The sequence below is a fragment of the Pseudorca crassidens genome, chromosome 2, assembly GCF_039906515.1.
Source record: "Pseudorca crassidens isolate mPseCra1 chromosome 2, mPseCra1.hap1, whole genome shotgun sequence".
In the NCBI taxonomy this organism is placed as follows: domain Eukaryota; kingdom Metazoa; phylum Chordata; class Mammalia; order Artiodactyla; family Delphinidae; genus Pseudorca; species Pseudorca crassidens.
Genome location: NC_090297.1, coordinates 55,890,494 through 55,905,529, shown reverse-complemented (window position 1 = coordinate 55,905,529; position 15,036 = coordinate 55,890,494). Strand labels below are relative to the sequence as shown.

Below are 15,036 nucleotides of genomic sequence, written 5' to 3'. Positions count from 1 at the left end.
GACCAATGTCGATGGAAGCAAGAAGGGAACAGTAAATTAACCCTGTCCTCGGTTTTTGGAAATGGTACTTGTATAGGAACACCTCCCCAGTCCCATAGACACCTTTGTCATGATTTTAGCCTCCCTTCAGGCTCAGGATATCTTGTACCTCCTCAAGATGGATGGTGGACATGTAACACGGGGCTCACCCCTTGTGTCTCTTTAGAGGTTCTTAATACTTCAGCTGACTTTTGTGTGTTAGTGCAATTAGTCCCTAGACTTATCTACCATTCAGACTCATCCTTTTTAGATGAATATGTAGGAAAAACAAAAAACAAAAGAGAACCTGTAACCCTCACATTGGCTGTCCTTCTAGGACTAGGAATATCTGCCGGGATAGGAACAGGAACCACAGCCCTCATACAACAACCCCAGTATTATGCAAGTTTAAGACAGGCTGTAGACATCGACCTTCGAGCATTAGAAAGTTCCATAACTCAACTAAAGGAATCACTCACCTCACTTTCAGAAATGGTGTTGCAGCCTAGATTTGCTGTTTCTTAAGGAAGGGGGATTATGCGCCGCTCTAAAAGAAGAATGTTGCTTTTATATTGATCATTCAGGAACCATTACCAAAACCATGGATAAACTAAGGGAACACTTAGATAAAAGGCAAAGGGAGAGAGAGAACGAAAAAGGATGGTTTCAATCATGGTTTGATAAGTCCCCCTGGTTTACCACCTTAATCTCTACTCTGTTGGGACCTCTTATTGTTTTATTGTTGATTTTAACTTTTGGACCATGTGTTCTAAATCGCTTGATAGCATTTATTAGAGAACGTATCAGTACTGTACAAGTTCTAATGTTAAGACAACAGTACCAAAGTTTACGAACAGAAGGTTGAGATTCCATGATTGGAATCAATAGTCACAAGAAAAAGGGGGGAATGTGGGACTCGAGGGACATTGTTCCAGCTAATGATTAAGAACTCTCCAGACAATAGGGGCTTCTTAGACAATGGGTGAATTTCCAGGATGTCCGGCCCCCTTCCGAGAAGGAGGGAGATAACAAAATGTAAAAAAGGTGTCTGTCAAAGACCAATCAGGCAGCTGGGGACAAGTTCCCTCTCTGGTCCGAGCCTAAGCCGGGACCAATCAGCAGGAGAACACAACCAAATCTATAATTTACATACGGGGAAGTGGGAACCTATAAAACTGACATATTCGCGCCCAAAAGGGTTCCTTCTTCGACCTCCTGCGTGAGGACCAAGGAACCCCGGTGCACCGGCCTTCAATAAACCTCTTGCGTTTTGCATCGACTTCCGACTCTTGTTGTTTCCTGGGCGAGTCGAAACTCCTAGGAGACCGCGCAGGTCTAACAACATGAGCACCGGTAGAAGCCATAAACTGTCTCTGTTCCTTCTTTGGCTCACTTTTATTTTACCTCAAAACTACGCTTTGAATTATAACGGTGCATATGTCTGTCTCCAATAAACTGTGAGTTTCTGTGAACTGTGTAACTGTGAAAATTATATTATTCATCTTTGTGTGTCCCATCTCTACACTTAACACAAAGTCGGCTGGCAATTAAAAATAGTGAAATGAAACTTAAACTCAATTTGCCTTGAATTGGCATTAACAAGTGTACGAGAGGCACGGGCAACTTAGAACTGAAATGTTGTTTTCTCCTCCGCTGTGACATGAATGGAGAATGATGAGTCAATCAGAACATGTACTGGGGACTGACTAGATACCACCCACCATGCTGGTGTCAGGTATGTATATACTGTCACTCAAAAAAAAACTCACTGCAGCTTCAAAATAGATCATTCTGACCCTTCTCGAAGTTCCAAATGTAGAATTTAAAAGAAATGTTCAGCTAAAGAGAATGGGATATATTAGAGGAGTACACACTGGTAGAGTAAGTTTTTTTCTACATCTATAAAATTCAAATAAGAAATAGGATGCCATAAGACAGAATTGCTTTCTAAGACTCTTCTAGGTTCTGTTCATTAAATCAGTGAGTACAACACAAATACTAAAATAACTTTGCAAGTAGGATTTAAGATACAACACACGCTCCCCCACCGCCACCAAAAGGATCATCAAAGGACCAAGATTAGCTTTACCAAGCCTTACATTTACCTGTTTTGTTTGCTTAGTATGAACCAAGACATTGTGTACCTTCCCATCATTGAGTTAAACAGAACATGCCATTATCAAAAATAACAGTCCTTCCCTTTTTCCATAGTAATCCATGAAAACTGAGGTAGAAATTAGACAATTTTACTAACATTTGCTCTTTGATTTCCTGTAAACTCTGACCTTAGTCTTACATCTAACTAGGATGCAGAACTAGGAATTAGTACTTCAACCTTATTACTAATCAAACCCTCAAATCCTTACCACCTACCACACATAAGGCACCACACTAGAGAACAGGGAGCTTAAGGACACAGCACCTCTCCTTAAGAAACTTAAAATCTGCTGGAGAGAAAGGAATAAACAAATGAACCAGTAATTACCCAATATTTTAAACTTCTATTTTGCCTTTTATTATGGTTACTTATTTAGTTTTTCTTCTCAAATTGTGCCCCAAATGATTATTCTCTTCAGAGTAGATATTCAATAAATATTTGTAAAACTCAAAGGCAATATTTCTTGATTCTCAGAAGAGATTGACGGTGCCTTGTAGAAATCCAAGGTGGGCAATCTGACCTCCCAATATGACACCTGAGTCTCCCCTGTATATGAAGAGGATGTAACTGACCCACTAACAGTGGAGTAATTCCCTTCTCATCAAGGATAGTGGAAAATTCTTTCACTCACCAGCATGGCACAGATCAAAATAAGAAGTGTAGCCACAAAACAAAGGAGTGCTAACTGTCTGAAACTGAGCTATAAACGTCTTCCAACATGCTCACAAGACAGAACTGAGTCCACTACTGCCATGCCAAAGTATGAACATCCATACCCATGGGACATAAAAGGTAGTACTCATATGAAAACAGTAAATTCAAAGTATTAAAGTCAGGAAAATATATAACCTTACTAACATTATCATTATGCATCGAAGAGACTTAGATAGGAAAAAGTTACAATTCATTTTATATTTATATATTATATGGAAGGACAGATAGATAAAACCTACCGTGTGCCAATAACTCTTCTAGGCACTACAGAAACATTCATAAACAAAACGAACAAAAATCCCTGCCTTTGTGAGCTCATGTTCTAGTGGGGAGAGAAAGACAACAAAAATAAACAACACATAAGTAAATTATTGAGTATATTAAAGTTGGCAAGTACAACGGAAAGGAAAATGCAGAGAAGCAGGAGGATGGGTTTTAATGTGAAATGGGGCAGTCAGAGTAAACCCCATCGAGAAGCTGACAGCTGAGTAAAGACCAAAGAGGTGAAGGAATTAGCTATGTCGATGTCTTGGGAAGAGGGGACACCAGTGCAACAACAGAGAGGCCAGTGTGGCTGGAATGGAGTGAGCAAGAGGGAGAGAATGGGAAGGAGGTCACAGCCCTGGGTGCTAGAGCACAAAGGGCCTACATAGGCCATTTCAAGGACTTTGGCTTCCATGCTGATTGAGGCACGGAGATTTTGAGCAATGGCGTAACCTACACTTCAAATAAGTGAACAAAAACAACAGCTTTAACCTAGCTGCCTGCGTCTTGCCTCTCAGGGTAGCCAACTTCCAAACAGGAGATTCTTTTAAGCGGGCACTACTTAAAGGTCAGAGGTGAATTTCTTGTATGTTGTCCTGTGGACCCGCTTCAAATAGTTCGAGATTTAAGACCAACAGGAAATCACCCATAAAGGTTGTTCTTGGACTGCTTTCTCCTTTTCGGCCATTACAGTTTGACCAGTGTTGCACAACTCATCTTTCTTTTGCATTTGCATGGCTTCCACGAAGTCAAGCTGATGACTGGACTGCATTCTCCAAGGGGACTCAGGGTGCCTTCAACAACAAATACATCGTCCTCTAGGTTGAGGCCAATGATGTTCAATATCCTTCAACATCAGGAATGAGCTTCAGTTTTCCAGCTCGAAGTCATCTGTCCTTCACTGAAGAGCTTTGGTTTTAATCAGTGTTACCTAAGTGATACCTTTTCGCTCTTACAAATGGATGTGATTACGATTCTTTCTACACAGCCTAAGTCTCTAACACAGAAATATAATGTGGGCCATGCATAATTTAAAACTTTTCTAGTAGTGACATTAAGAAAGTTAAAAAGACACTAGTAAAATTAATTTTAACAAAATATTTTATTTAACCCAATATATTCAAAAAATTATATCAAGTGACCAGTATAAAAATATTAAGAAGATATTCTACTTTTTTTTGTACTGAGTTTTGAAATCTGGTATGCACTTTACACTTAGAGTGCATTTCAAATCAGACTGGCCACATCTCCAGTGCTCAAAAGCCACATGTGGTTAGTGGCTTCATATTAGAGCTAGTCTAATACACCAGGATATTGTATTCTAAACTGTTCTGTGGAATACTAATTTTGTGAAATGCTCATCATATCACCTTTTATTAACCTGGGACTCATTTTTTCACATTTCAAAGACTTCAACTAGTATGCACCTTCCAATCAACTAAAAGTGGCAGTGTTTTATTTCTTTCTTAATAGTACATAAAACAAAGATATGTGCTACAATTAATGATGTCCTATAATTCTGTGCATGTAGCTCTAATGTAAAAAAAAAAATTCTAAATTAAATTTGAGGAAAGCTGAGTAAAACAAAGTTAAGTAGACTTCTTCACTGTAAAATATCTCAGAGCTTTTAATATGTTAATGTGAACTGTTAATTTTCAAAAGAGAGATGCATTATGTAGCTTTCCAAAAAAACAAAAACCAGAAAAACCCCACCTACAGGGTGCTTTTATATCTGAGCACCTCCTGCTATCTGTGGAAAACCATGCTCCACTGAACACAATATAAAATACTTCCTTACCATGCACTGTAGGTGAAGGGCTTCTCGTAGGCTGAAGAAAGGGGTCACTGGAAGCACTGGCTGTATTCAGAAAAGAACCCAGCAAATCCTGACCTGATGGTTTAGCAGGTGCTCCAAATGGGTCAAAGGTGGCACCTAGAAAACAACAGGAGAAAGGTATTTCTTTGTCCTATGAGTTCACCCATTCAACAACTACTGAAGAGCTGTCACTCTTACAAGGCTGTAGGCCAAATACTTGAAAAATCAGGATGATGCCTGCCTCACAGGCTGTTCTACAGACCCATCCTATCCTTATAACTTCCTCCAGGGTTAACAATGGATCCCAAGGATTTCTGACCACACATAAATAATCCCTTCTTTGTGGACAAAAGAGAACTCTGGATTTACCTGTTGGATGAACCATAAACACTATAAGCAAGGGCCCCTTGGGCCTTCGGGCGTCTTAATAACATAAAATAAGTCAGCCAAGCTTACAGACTAATATATGAGTGGTGAAACAATGCCTGGACCATAGGAGATACCCCATGAATGCACTGTGCTCATATTCAGTGAATTCGTGGACCAAAACCAGACGGGGGGCCCTGCTATTAAGGTGAACAATAGAAAACCTCATTGACCAGGTTTTGTTTAGTTTTGTTTGTGTTCTTAGTGGTCTCTGGCTCACTGAAAGTTAAAAAGGGAAGAAACTGAGCATGACAAAAACTGAACTCTTATCATACCTTGTCCTGTGAAGCTAAAATATTTCTGAAAAATTGCCTGTCAACAACTTGCCAGAAACTAGATGCAGATGTAGTGAAATGAGAAAAAGTTTGTGAATGAACCAAGGATACTAGAACAAAGTGGCAGCTGAGGTTTCTAGCAAAAATGCAATAATATTAATACTGTATCATTTCTTCAGGGTTTACCGTTGTCTTTCATAAAGAATACCTCAGTTGATCCTTAATATCTCCCTGTCAGATAGAAGCGATATTATCTTCATTCCACAGACAACAAAACTGAGGTTCAGAGAGCCAAGTTTCTTGCCCAATGTCAAGCAAATGATAAGGCTGGACTCATGCTCAAGTTTTCTGACTCCAAATTCCAGGAATTTCCCAAAGGCATCTCACATTCCTCACAGGTGTGAAGTGAATGTGATGAAAATCACGCAGAGTGGCACGTATATAATTGGGTTTTAATTTCTCATTATTGGTCAAGGGATAAAATTCCCTTTAGCTCCCTGTAGTAAGATGTCACTTCCTAATTTGTAAGTATCAAGCTAATGGGCTCTTCCTGGAGTGAGAGTGACCTATTCTAGGAACAGACAACTAGAATCAAACAAGTTAAGGAATAAATTCCACTCTCAAAACCCAGGTAGGATATATGATTTAATATGTGTTCAGCTATGACTTCATTGGCATAATGCTCTCTTAATATCTGCTGGGCAGCAGATGAGCCTTGTGTAGCAGCAATGAATCAATGATATGTCAGGCACTCTGTTACATGATGTATATCCCTTACCTCATTTAAGACTTACAAAACTTTATCCCTTCTATAAAATGAGAATACTGAGATTTATAGAGTAACTGTAAGAGGACATTGGGTTAATTCTTCTACACCTAAGTTTGAAGTCAACCAGTAGAGGATGCTAAAATCTTTTCACTATTACTTGGTATACTTTTAATATCAACTTATGTTAAATTAGCAACATTCTCTAATAACTAAAAGTGAACTTCCCAACACAAGACAAGAGCTAAAATTTAGTCTTTACAACAATGCTGATAGGTAAGTATTTCCCCATTTTACAGCTAAGAAGATTAAGGTGTTTTAATAAGCCTACACAAATAGGTAAGTGTCAGTCCTGACATTCAAATCCAAGCCTTTAACTCTGGACTCAGTGTTCTTTCTACTTCCTCTTGGAGGACAGAATACCTGAGTTCCAGATCTGGATTGGCACTAATCAGCTGTGTATCCTTTGACAAGTCAATTAATACAGCTGGCCTCAATTTCATTGTCTATAACCTGAGGCACAGATTTACCTCATGTCTGAAAGGTCCCCTCTAGATCTGACCCTGGAACATAACTACCTGCCTGGGACTATGATGAATTAAATCAGTGAAAGTCACATAAGGTACACGGTCTTAAAAACATGACCATTGAGTACTATGCTATCTTGGATCCCGGGGACTTCTTTTCCTGACAGAGCTTTTGTTCACTGTGGTGAGTAAGAACTGCTGAAGGGTAGAGGAAATGGCCTGGGATTCAGGGCACCTGGCTCCACACTGCGGCTCCATCAATAACTAATGTAGGAACGTGAGCCTCAGCACCTACAGTCCATCTACAGAGATGCTCTACAGAGCATCTACAGACTCTGAAACTCACTCATGTAAAGAATGGCTCCAGTTGAACCACCATAAATCAAGACCAGCCCAAAGCCTTCTGAGAAGTGACGGATGATCCTGGGAAAGAAAGTTCCTAAAGGTTACCACATGCCTGGAGAGTGGAGACACTCCTCTTTACTCTTCCTAATGTGATGTCATCTTGGTTAATGGGGGATGATAACAAGGGCAGCTAGTTCTTTAGAAGCTATAATGGACCTCTGCTTACCCAACTCTACTGTCTTGCAAATGTTAAAGAACGGTGGATGACCAGTCACAGAAAGGGTTGAGTCTGTGGCAATGAGCAGAGTGAAGCTGACTGAGCCTCATGGGGCTCCAACTCTGTATCTGGCACCAACTGCTCTGCTCCGCCAGCTGTGCTGCTGGCAGCAGTCCCTTAAATATATCTTGAAGTAAGCAAGTACTTCTCTGCACAGCCAAAGTGTATTCAGAGAACTACAATTCCAGGAAGGCATTACAGGAAAACTGAGGGAAAGCTCTGGAGTCAAATGGCCTGGTTTTGGACCCTAGGACTAGCTGTATAAAAGTATGCTACTAATTTGACCCTAAGCCTCTATTTCCTCAACTATAAAATGGAGATAATAGCACCTATTTACTGTGTTTTTATAAAGATTGAATTTATGGTTAGTGTCAAACTCCATGTTTGGCAAATAGTAAGTAGCCCACAAATAGTACCTGTTATCATTAACAACAATTCATCAATTTACATCTCCGAGCAGAAATAACTAAAGCAGTTCAGGGACTAAAGCCCTGAAAAAAAAGTTAAAGTAAGGGTGACAAGTTCAAATATTCATTCTTAGACTGTCCTACCAAAATGGACACTATTTCTATTTCCTCTTGTGGTCCCCACTGAGATGAAGATACAGACCTTTTGGGGACTACAAGGGAGATCAGAGAAGTCTAGATTATTAGGAAAGTTCGATTCCACCTGCTTGGCCCCAAAGTTATAATTCAACACTGAGAGGTACAGCGCAACATGAAAAAAAATTACCTTCTCCTACTCTCAGTGTTGGAGATGCAGAGGTGGAGGCGGTGGACCGGCGCGGTGTTGACTGGGTAGATGTAGGTCCACTCGGATGAAACACGTCGTCCACCCCTGACTGTCCAGCCCGGGCAGGGCCGGCTGCACCTCCACCCCCAAACAGGTCACTCAGAAGTTCGGAATTGGTGGGAGGAGCCGCCGGTGAAGAGAAGTTCTTACTCACTGCAGACCCTTCTAGACCCAGAAGGTCCACGTCCTCAGTGGGTGGAGGGGCAGCTGGCTCCTGCTGCTTTTTGCTGGGCTTCCTGGCTCCATGAGGTTTGTCGCCATTGGCATTGCCATGTGGGCTGGAAAGGGTCAGAAGTTCATCATCCGACTGCTCACTTTCCTGATTCACTAGGGCAGCGTGGTCCTCCTCACAGAATGATTTCTCCGATTTCTGATCTAAGGAAGGCCATTATGCCAGGAAACTGTTAGTTACCAGCCACGGCATTACTGCTTTTTGTTAGAGTCTATGTACATAACTTCAGAAAGAGAGAAAGAGAAGCCTGAAAAACACACAATGCTTTTAGACCCTTACCAATGGAAAACCTGGATGTATTTCACATTACATTCAATGACTACTTGTTGAGCATCTGAGAGGCAGTATAGCATAGGAGTGAAGAGCAAGAACTCTAGAATCAGCCTGAGTTTGAATCTCATCTCTGCTACTTACTGGCTCTGTGACACTGAGAAAGTGACTTTACTTCCCTGTGCCTTGGTTTTCTCCTCAGCAAAATGGGAGTAATAAATAGAACCTAGCTCACATTGACTATTGTGAAAATTACATGAGATGATATATGGAAAGTGCTCAGATCAATAGGAAGTAGTACTTAAGTGGTTTTTATTATTTTTTAAAATTACTACTATCATCATCGTCTTCTTCTTCTTCCCAGCACTATGCTCGGTGTTTTGAAAAAAACATTATATCCTAGTCCTCTGCTGCCTCCTCTCACTTTTTCTTCTCCATGTGGCCTGCAGCCAAAAGCAAGGTCTTTCTCCCACAGTCTGGAGCAGAAGTGAAGCCCACACCTAATAAGTGAATAGAGGGAACGGCTCTGCTTAGGATGGTCCTTACACCAACCTAGGAGGAGACACTTTCTGCATAAAATGGGGGCCTCTTCTGGGGAAGGAATGGAGAGGCTGGTGAGTGACTTTCCAGGCCCTCCTTGAAACAGATTCCTCTTTCTAACTCTGTTACTTACTGTCAGATGGACCCACGTTCCAAATCAAGTACAGATCCACATCCCTCATCCCCAATTCTGAAATGCAAAAAGCTGTGAAAAAGGAAAGGTTTCCCTAAACTGGTGGAAAAATCTGACTGGGACTGACATGAAAGTTAGTTATAGTCTTCATTGATTTCACTCAGGGTTATGAGTTATGTTTCACTACAGACATTTTCACATGTTTGATAACACATTGTCTGAGATGCCACTGGGGGTTCTAAGTAATATGCAGTTTATGTACCGTATCATCTTTCTAACTTGCAAAAAATTCTGCATTCCTAAACCCATCTGGCTCTGCTGGGTTCAGATAAAAGATTGTGCATATGTGCTTAACCTATTTTATAGCCTGATAAGAATGATTTCTAAATTATTTACTAAAATAGCAGTGGAGAGTAAAAGTAAAGTTTTCTTAAAAGCCTTTATGTGAGGAAGAAAGATATAGGTGAAACTAAGAGGGGGTTGGGAAATCTACCTGCTATCTAGATTTCACTGGGTTTTCCAATTTTTAAAATGTTATTGGTCCCATTTCTCAGTAGAAAATTCTGAAAGCAAGACTTCGATTCAAAGGAATGCTATGAACAATTTTTTTATCAAACATGGAAAACTGTGTAGGCAATGGGAATCCTGTCTTATGTTTACATGGCAAAGGAAGGTCAATCAAGAGGATTTTAAGTACACTATCACCAAAGCCAGTTTCCTGCCCTTTTCTAAAGAAAGTCCTTGCCATGGAATTCTACATCGAACTTTGCAGTTAACCTCAGCAAACTCTAAAACAAGGATGGCGAATGGGTATCGATCAGAATGCCAATGCTAGTCTACTAACGGTAGCAGTCAGAAGTGTCACATCGGGAAGGATTCTAAACACATCTCCAGATTTGGCAAAAAAGGATATTGTGATCGAGCCCAATTTCTGCCAAGGTTGTTAAAGCAAGTAGCGGAGATATGTAGGCAAAGTTTTGCCTTCCCTGTCCCAGGGGAAGCTCACCTCTGCCCTGCTAGTGGTTAGAGCCTGGGCGGGGTGGGTGGAGTAGTGTGCCAGGTTTTATATTTTTAAGGGCAGGAGATAGAGTCCTTTGTTAATTTCTTTGTGTGCCAGCAGTGTAAAGGGAGATCCTAGAAAATATCATGATTGTTCATAAATCCAGGAAAGATGTGATCCAAAACACTGCACAGATAGAAAAGATAAAGTTCAGCTTAACATGGCCTTTTGCATCGATCTAAGAGCGTCCATGGAGTTCAAAGTAGGGAAGCTCCTGATCTGGAAAAGGAATGAGCAGGAAGAATGTGAAACAAAGAAGACCCTAGATGGATGACTTCTAAATGCTGCTTTACTTTAGGCTGCTTCGAGGACGCATCCTCTTTATACATACAAGAACCACATAACTTAATCACCTAACCATGTAACTTGGAAGAAATGCTTAGAAGTACCTTGCCAACAGAGAGTGGAAAAGAAGCCACCTTGCCCAAAATGTCTGGGGTTGTCTGGAGGGATGTCTATTGGAGCCTGTCCTATAAGACAAAAGACATCAAGGAAGCACAGGAAATAAATCAATGTGAGAAATCACACAGAGGCTTCGTCCTGAAAACAAAACCACCAGGTGACTCATACCTCCTAAGACCAGAGTATCTTGATGCTCCTGGTGAGAAGAGAAGAGGATGCTAGGGTTGACATCTTTTGTGCAGTAATGTTCCCATGGGGGGGTTAAGTCTATCACTTTGTCATGGGGCTGTAGTTCCACATCCAGAGTCACCTGAAATAGCTGAGGATATTTTTCTGGTACATCACATGCATCCAACTCAGGCCTAAATAGGGATTTCAAAGAATAAGATCAGTGAAAAACAATGGAACCAGTATGATGTTCGGCACAGAAACCATTGTAGATTGATTCTTAGTTTCACTCTGAGACGCATTTCTAGGGAAAAATCAACCATTAACCAGATGAGAGACTTTACTTTTCTGAGTCTCAGTTTCCTTATCTAGAGAAAAGAGGAAAATAATGCCTACCCATAGAATTTAAATACTACTGCACGTGAAAGCATTCTAGATAGCAGCGTGGATATATCCAGACAGTAAGCACTGGCAGGACCAAATCAGTTGTTAAAATGGTGAAATAAGCCCAGAGCTACCACCTTGAGCTCTTGAATGTCTACTCCTAAGCTGACCCCAGCAACTCCCACCTATCACCCCACCTTCAGCCACTCCCTTGAGTTCTCTAGGCCACACTTTAACAATAGCAACTAAGGGTGCTATAATATTTGGTGCAGGGGGTCCCCCAGGACCTGCTTCAGTGCTGTGGCCTGGCATCCATTCTGACTGGTCATTGCTCATATCATACTGCTGATTCCACTGCCTTCCATGTTGCAAAACACAAAGGGATACACAGACGCAAAGGATCACGGTATTGAAACTCTGTTCCCTCTTTGTTCACTCTTGTTCCCTCAGATGGTATTTTAGACCTTGCAATTTGAAGTCTGATCCACTTGTGTTTAGGACAAATCACACCCAACTGAAAGTTATAAAATGCAACCAGCCTCTGTATGTTGCTAAGCCACACGCTACAGCCCTGAAGCACAGGATTTGGGGGGAAGCTGCAGCATGGCACTAAGGAGCCTTTAGCACTTGACTCCTAGCATTTCACAGCTGCTTGGATTGAAAAGGGATTTTGGCCCAAGTAGCACTCACTTGGTGAACTTTAAAACTGTTGTGTCCAGTGGAATGAATCCAGTATGAAACTGAAGCTGGAATATCTGAGTGTTGGTCACCTAAAAATACAAGAGAAGCACATTATAATCAACCACTGAAAAGGGAATCAGATCCAAAGATTATGTTTGGGGGAGTCATACACCATCAACTGTTTCTATAGCGTCTTTGTTTTCTATGAATATTAAACAACCTCCTCATTTGGAGCTGACCCAGGTTCATTTCTAGCCTCTCCTCTCCACGAACTCTGCCTTGGCAAGCCATTCCTTTATCTGTTAATGCCCTATGTTCTTACACCTTGCAATACTTTGACTCATCCCATTCCTTCTGTCTAGGATGCACCTGCTCCAACCTCATGAACTCATCCTTCAAGGACCACCTTGAAAGGTCACATCCTCTGTAGCCTTTCTGAACCACCACTGGATAAAACAAACTGCTCCCATTATGACATTTCATCCTACCTCTACAATGGTAGTGGATATTTGTACATGTGTGAATTTCACCTGAGCTCCTTAAAGGCAGAGATACAGTTTTACTCTTGTCACTCCTAAACCCCTAGGCAATGACTGGCACAGAGTATGTACTTAGCAAATATTTAATGAATTAAAATACAATTACTTGCTATGAACATTAGGGTGCATATACCTTTTCAAATTAGTGTTTTCATTTTCTTCAGATAGATACCCAGGAGTGAAATTGCAGGATCATGTGGTAGTTCTACTTTTAATTTGGGCAAGGGGGCGGGGGGACTCCATACTGTTTTCCATATTGGTGTAGCAATTTACATCCTCCCCAACAGTGTACTAGGGTGCCCTTTCCTCCACACCTTTGCCATAATAACACTTGTTATTCCTTGTCTTTTTGATAATAGCCATTCTGATGGGTGTGAGGTGATAACTCACTGTGGTTTTGATTTGCATTTCCCTGATGATTAGTGATGTTGAGCATCTTTGCATGTGTCTGTTGGCCATCTGTATGTCTTCTTTGGGAAAAAAGGCCTATTTAGGTCTTCTGCCCATTTTTAAATTGTGTTTTTTGTTTGTTTGTTTGTTTTTAACATTGAGTTCATAGCAGCATTATTCACAACAGCCAAGATATGGAAGCAACCTAAGGGCTCACTGACAGATGAATGGATAAAGAAGATGTAATATATGGTTATTACTCAGCCATAAAAAAGAACGAAATCTTGCCACTTGCAACACAATGCATAGACCTGGAGGGTGTTATACCTAGTGAAGTAAGTCAGACAGAGGTAAATACTGTATGCTTTACTTATATGTGGACTCTGAAAACAAAACAGATGAACAAACATAACAAAACAGAAACAGACTCACAGACACATGGAACGAACTAGTGGTTGTCACAGGGGAGAAGGGTGAAATAGGTGAAGGGGATTAAGAGGCACAAATTACCAGTTATAAAATAAATAAGTCACCTGCCCATTTTTAACTGGGTTGTCTGTTTTTTTGATATTAAGCTCCATGAGCTGTTTGTATATTTTGGAGATTTATCCTTTGTCCATTGCTTCATTTGCAAGTATTTTCTCCCACTCTGAGGTTGTCTTTTCATCTTGTTTATGGTTTCCTTTGCTGTGCAAAAGCTTTTAAATTTCATTAGGTCCCATTTGTTTATTTTTGGTTTTATTTTCATTACCCTAGGATGCGGGTCAAAAAAGATCTTGCTGTGGTTTACGACAAAGAGCGTTTTTCCTACATTTTCCTCTAAGAGTTTTATAGTGTCCAGTCTTACATCTAGGTCTTTAATCCATTTGGAGTTTCTTTTTGTGTATGCTGTTAGGGAGTGTTCTAATTTGATTCTTTTACATGTAGCTGTCCAGTTTTCCCAGCACCACTTATTGAAGAGGTTGTCTTTTCTCCATTGTATATTCTGGCCTCCTTTGTCATAAAGTAGGTGACTATATGTCCGTGGGTTTATCCCTGGGCTTTCTATCCTGTACCACTGATCTATATTTCTGTTTTTGAACCTATTTGTAGGGCAGGAATAGAGACGTAGATGTAGAGAACGGACATGTGGACATGGGCGGGGGAAGAGGAGGGTGAGATGAATTGAGAGACTGGGTTTAACAAACCACTACATGTGTAAAATAGACAGCTAGTGGGAACCTGCTGTATAGCACAGGGAGGTCAGCTCGGTGCTCTGTGACAACCTAGATGGGTGGGATGGTGGGGGGTGGGAGGGAGGTCCAAGAGGGAGGGGATATATGTATACATATAGCTGATTCACTTCATTGTACAGCAGAAACTAACACAACACTGTAAAGCAATTATACTCCAATAAAAAATAAATAAATAAGTCACAAGGATGTAATGTATAGTACAGGGAATATAGTCAATATTTTATAATAACTCTGTATGGTGTGTAATCTATAAAAATAATGAATCACTATGTTGTACACTTGAAACTAATGTAACATTTTAAGTCAACTGTACTTCAATAAATAAAATTTTTTTAAATGCAATTACCTGTAGCGTTATTTGTGATATCCAAACGGTGGCAATAACGTAAATGTTCATCAAATGATGAAGAGATTAATAAAAGCTATATAACCATACAATGGAATATTATCTGGGTATATAAAGAAGTACTGATATAGGCTACAACATGGATGAACCTTGAAAACATTAGGCTAAGTGAAAGAAGCCAGTCACAAAAGACCGCACATTGTATGATTCCATTTACATGAAATGTCCAACGTAGGCAAATCCATAGAAACAGAAAGTAGATTCCTGGTTGCCTAGGG

At 40.5% G+C, this 15,036-nt stretch overlaps 1 protein-coding gene across 4 annotated transcripts in view; it reads right to left on the bottom strand.

The window, feature by feature from the left end:
• Positions 1–15,036, bottom strand: part of DNAJC6 (DnaJ heat shock protein family (Hsp40) member C6) — a 162,857-nt gene that overhangs the window by 23,345 nt on the left and 124,476 nt on the right. For all 4 annotated transcript variants that reach the window (XM_067726445.1, XM_067726444.1, XM_067726447.1 and 1 more), the window contains 5 exons: positions 12,258–12,337; positions 11,184–11,377; positions 11,003–11,083; positions 8,319–8,753; positions 4,953–5,087 (listed from right to left, as the gene is read on the bottom strand). In XM_067726445.1, coding sequence (XP_067582546.1) covers positions 4,953–5,087; positions 8,319–8,753; positions 11,003–11,083; positions 11,184–11,377; positions 12,258–12,337 — 925 coding nt within the window. The remainder of the gene's footprint in view (positions 1–4,952; positions 5,088–8,318; positions 8,754–11,002; positions 11,084–11,183; positions 11,378–12,257; positions 12,338–15,036) is intronic.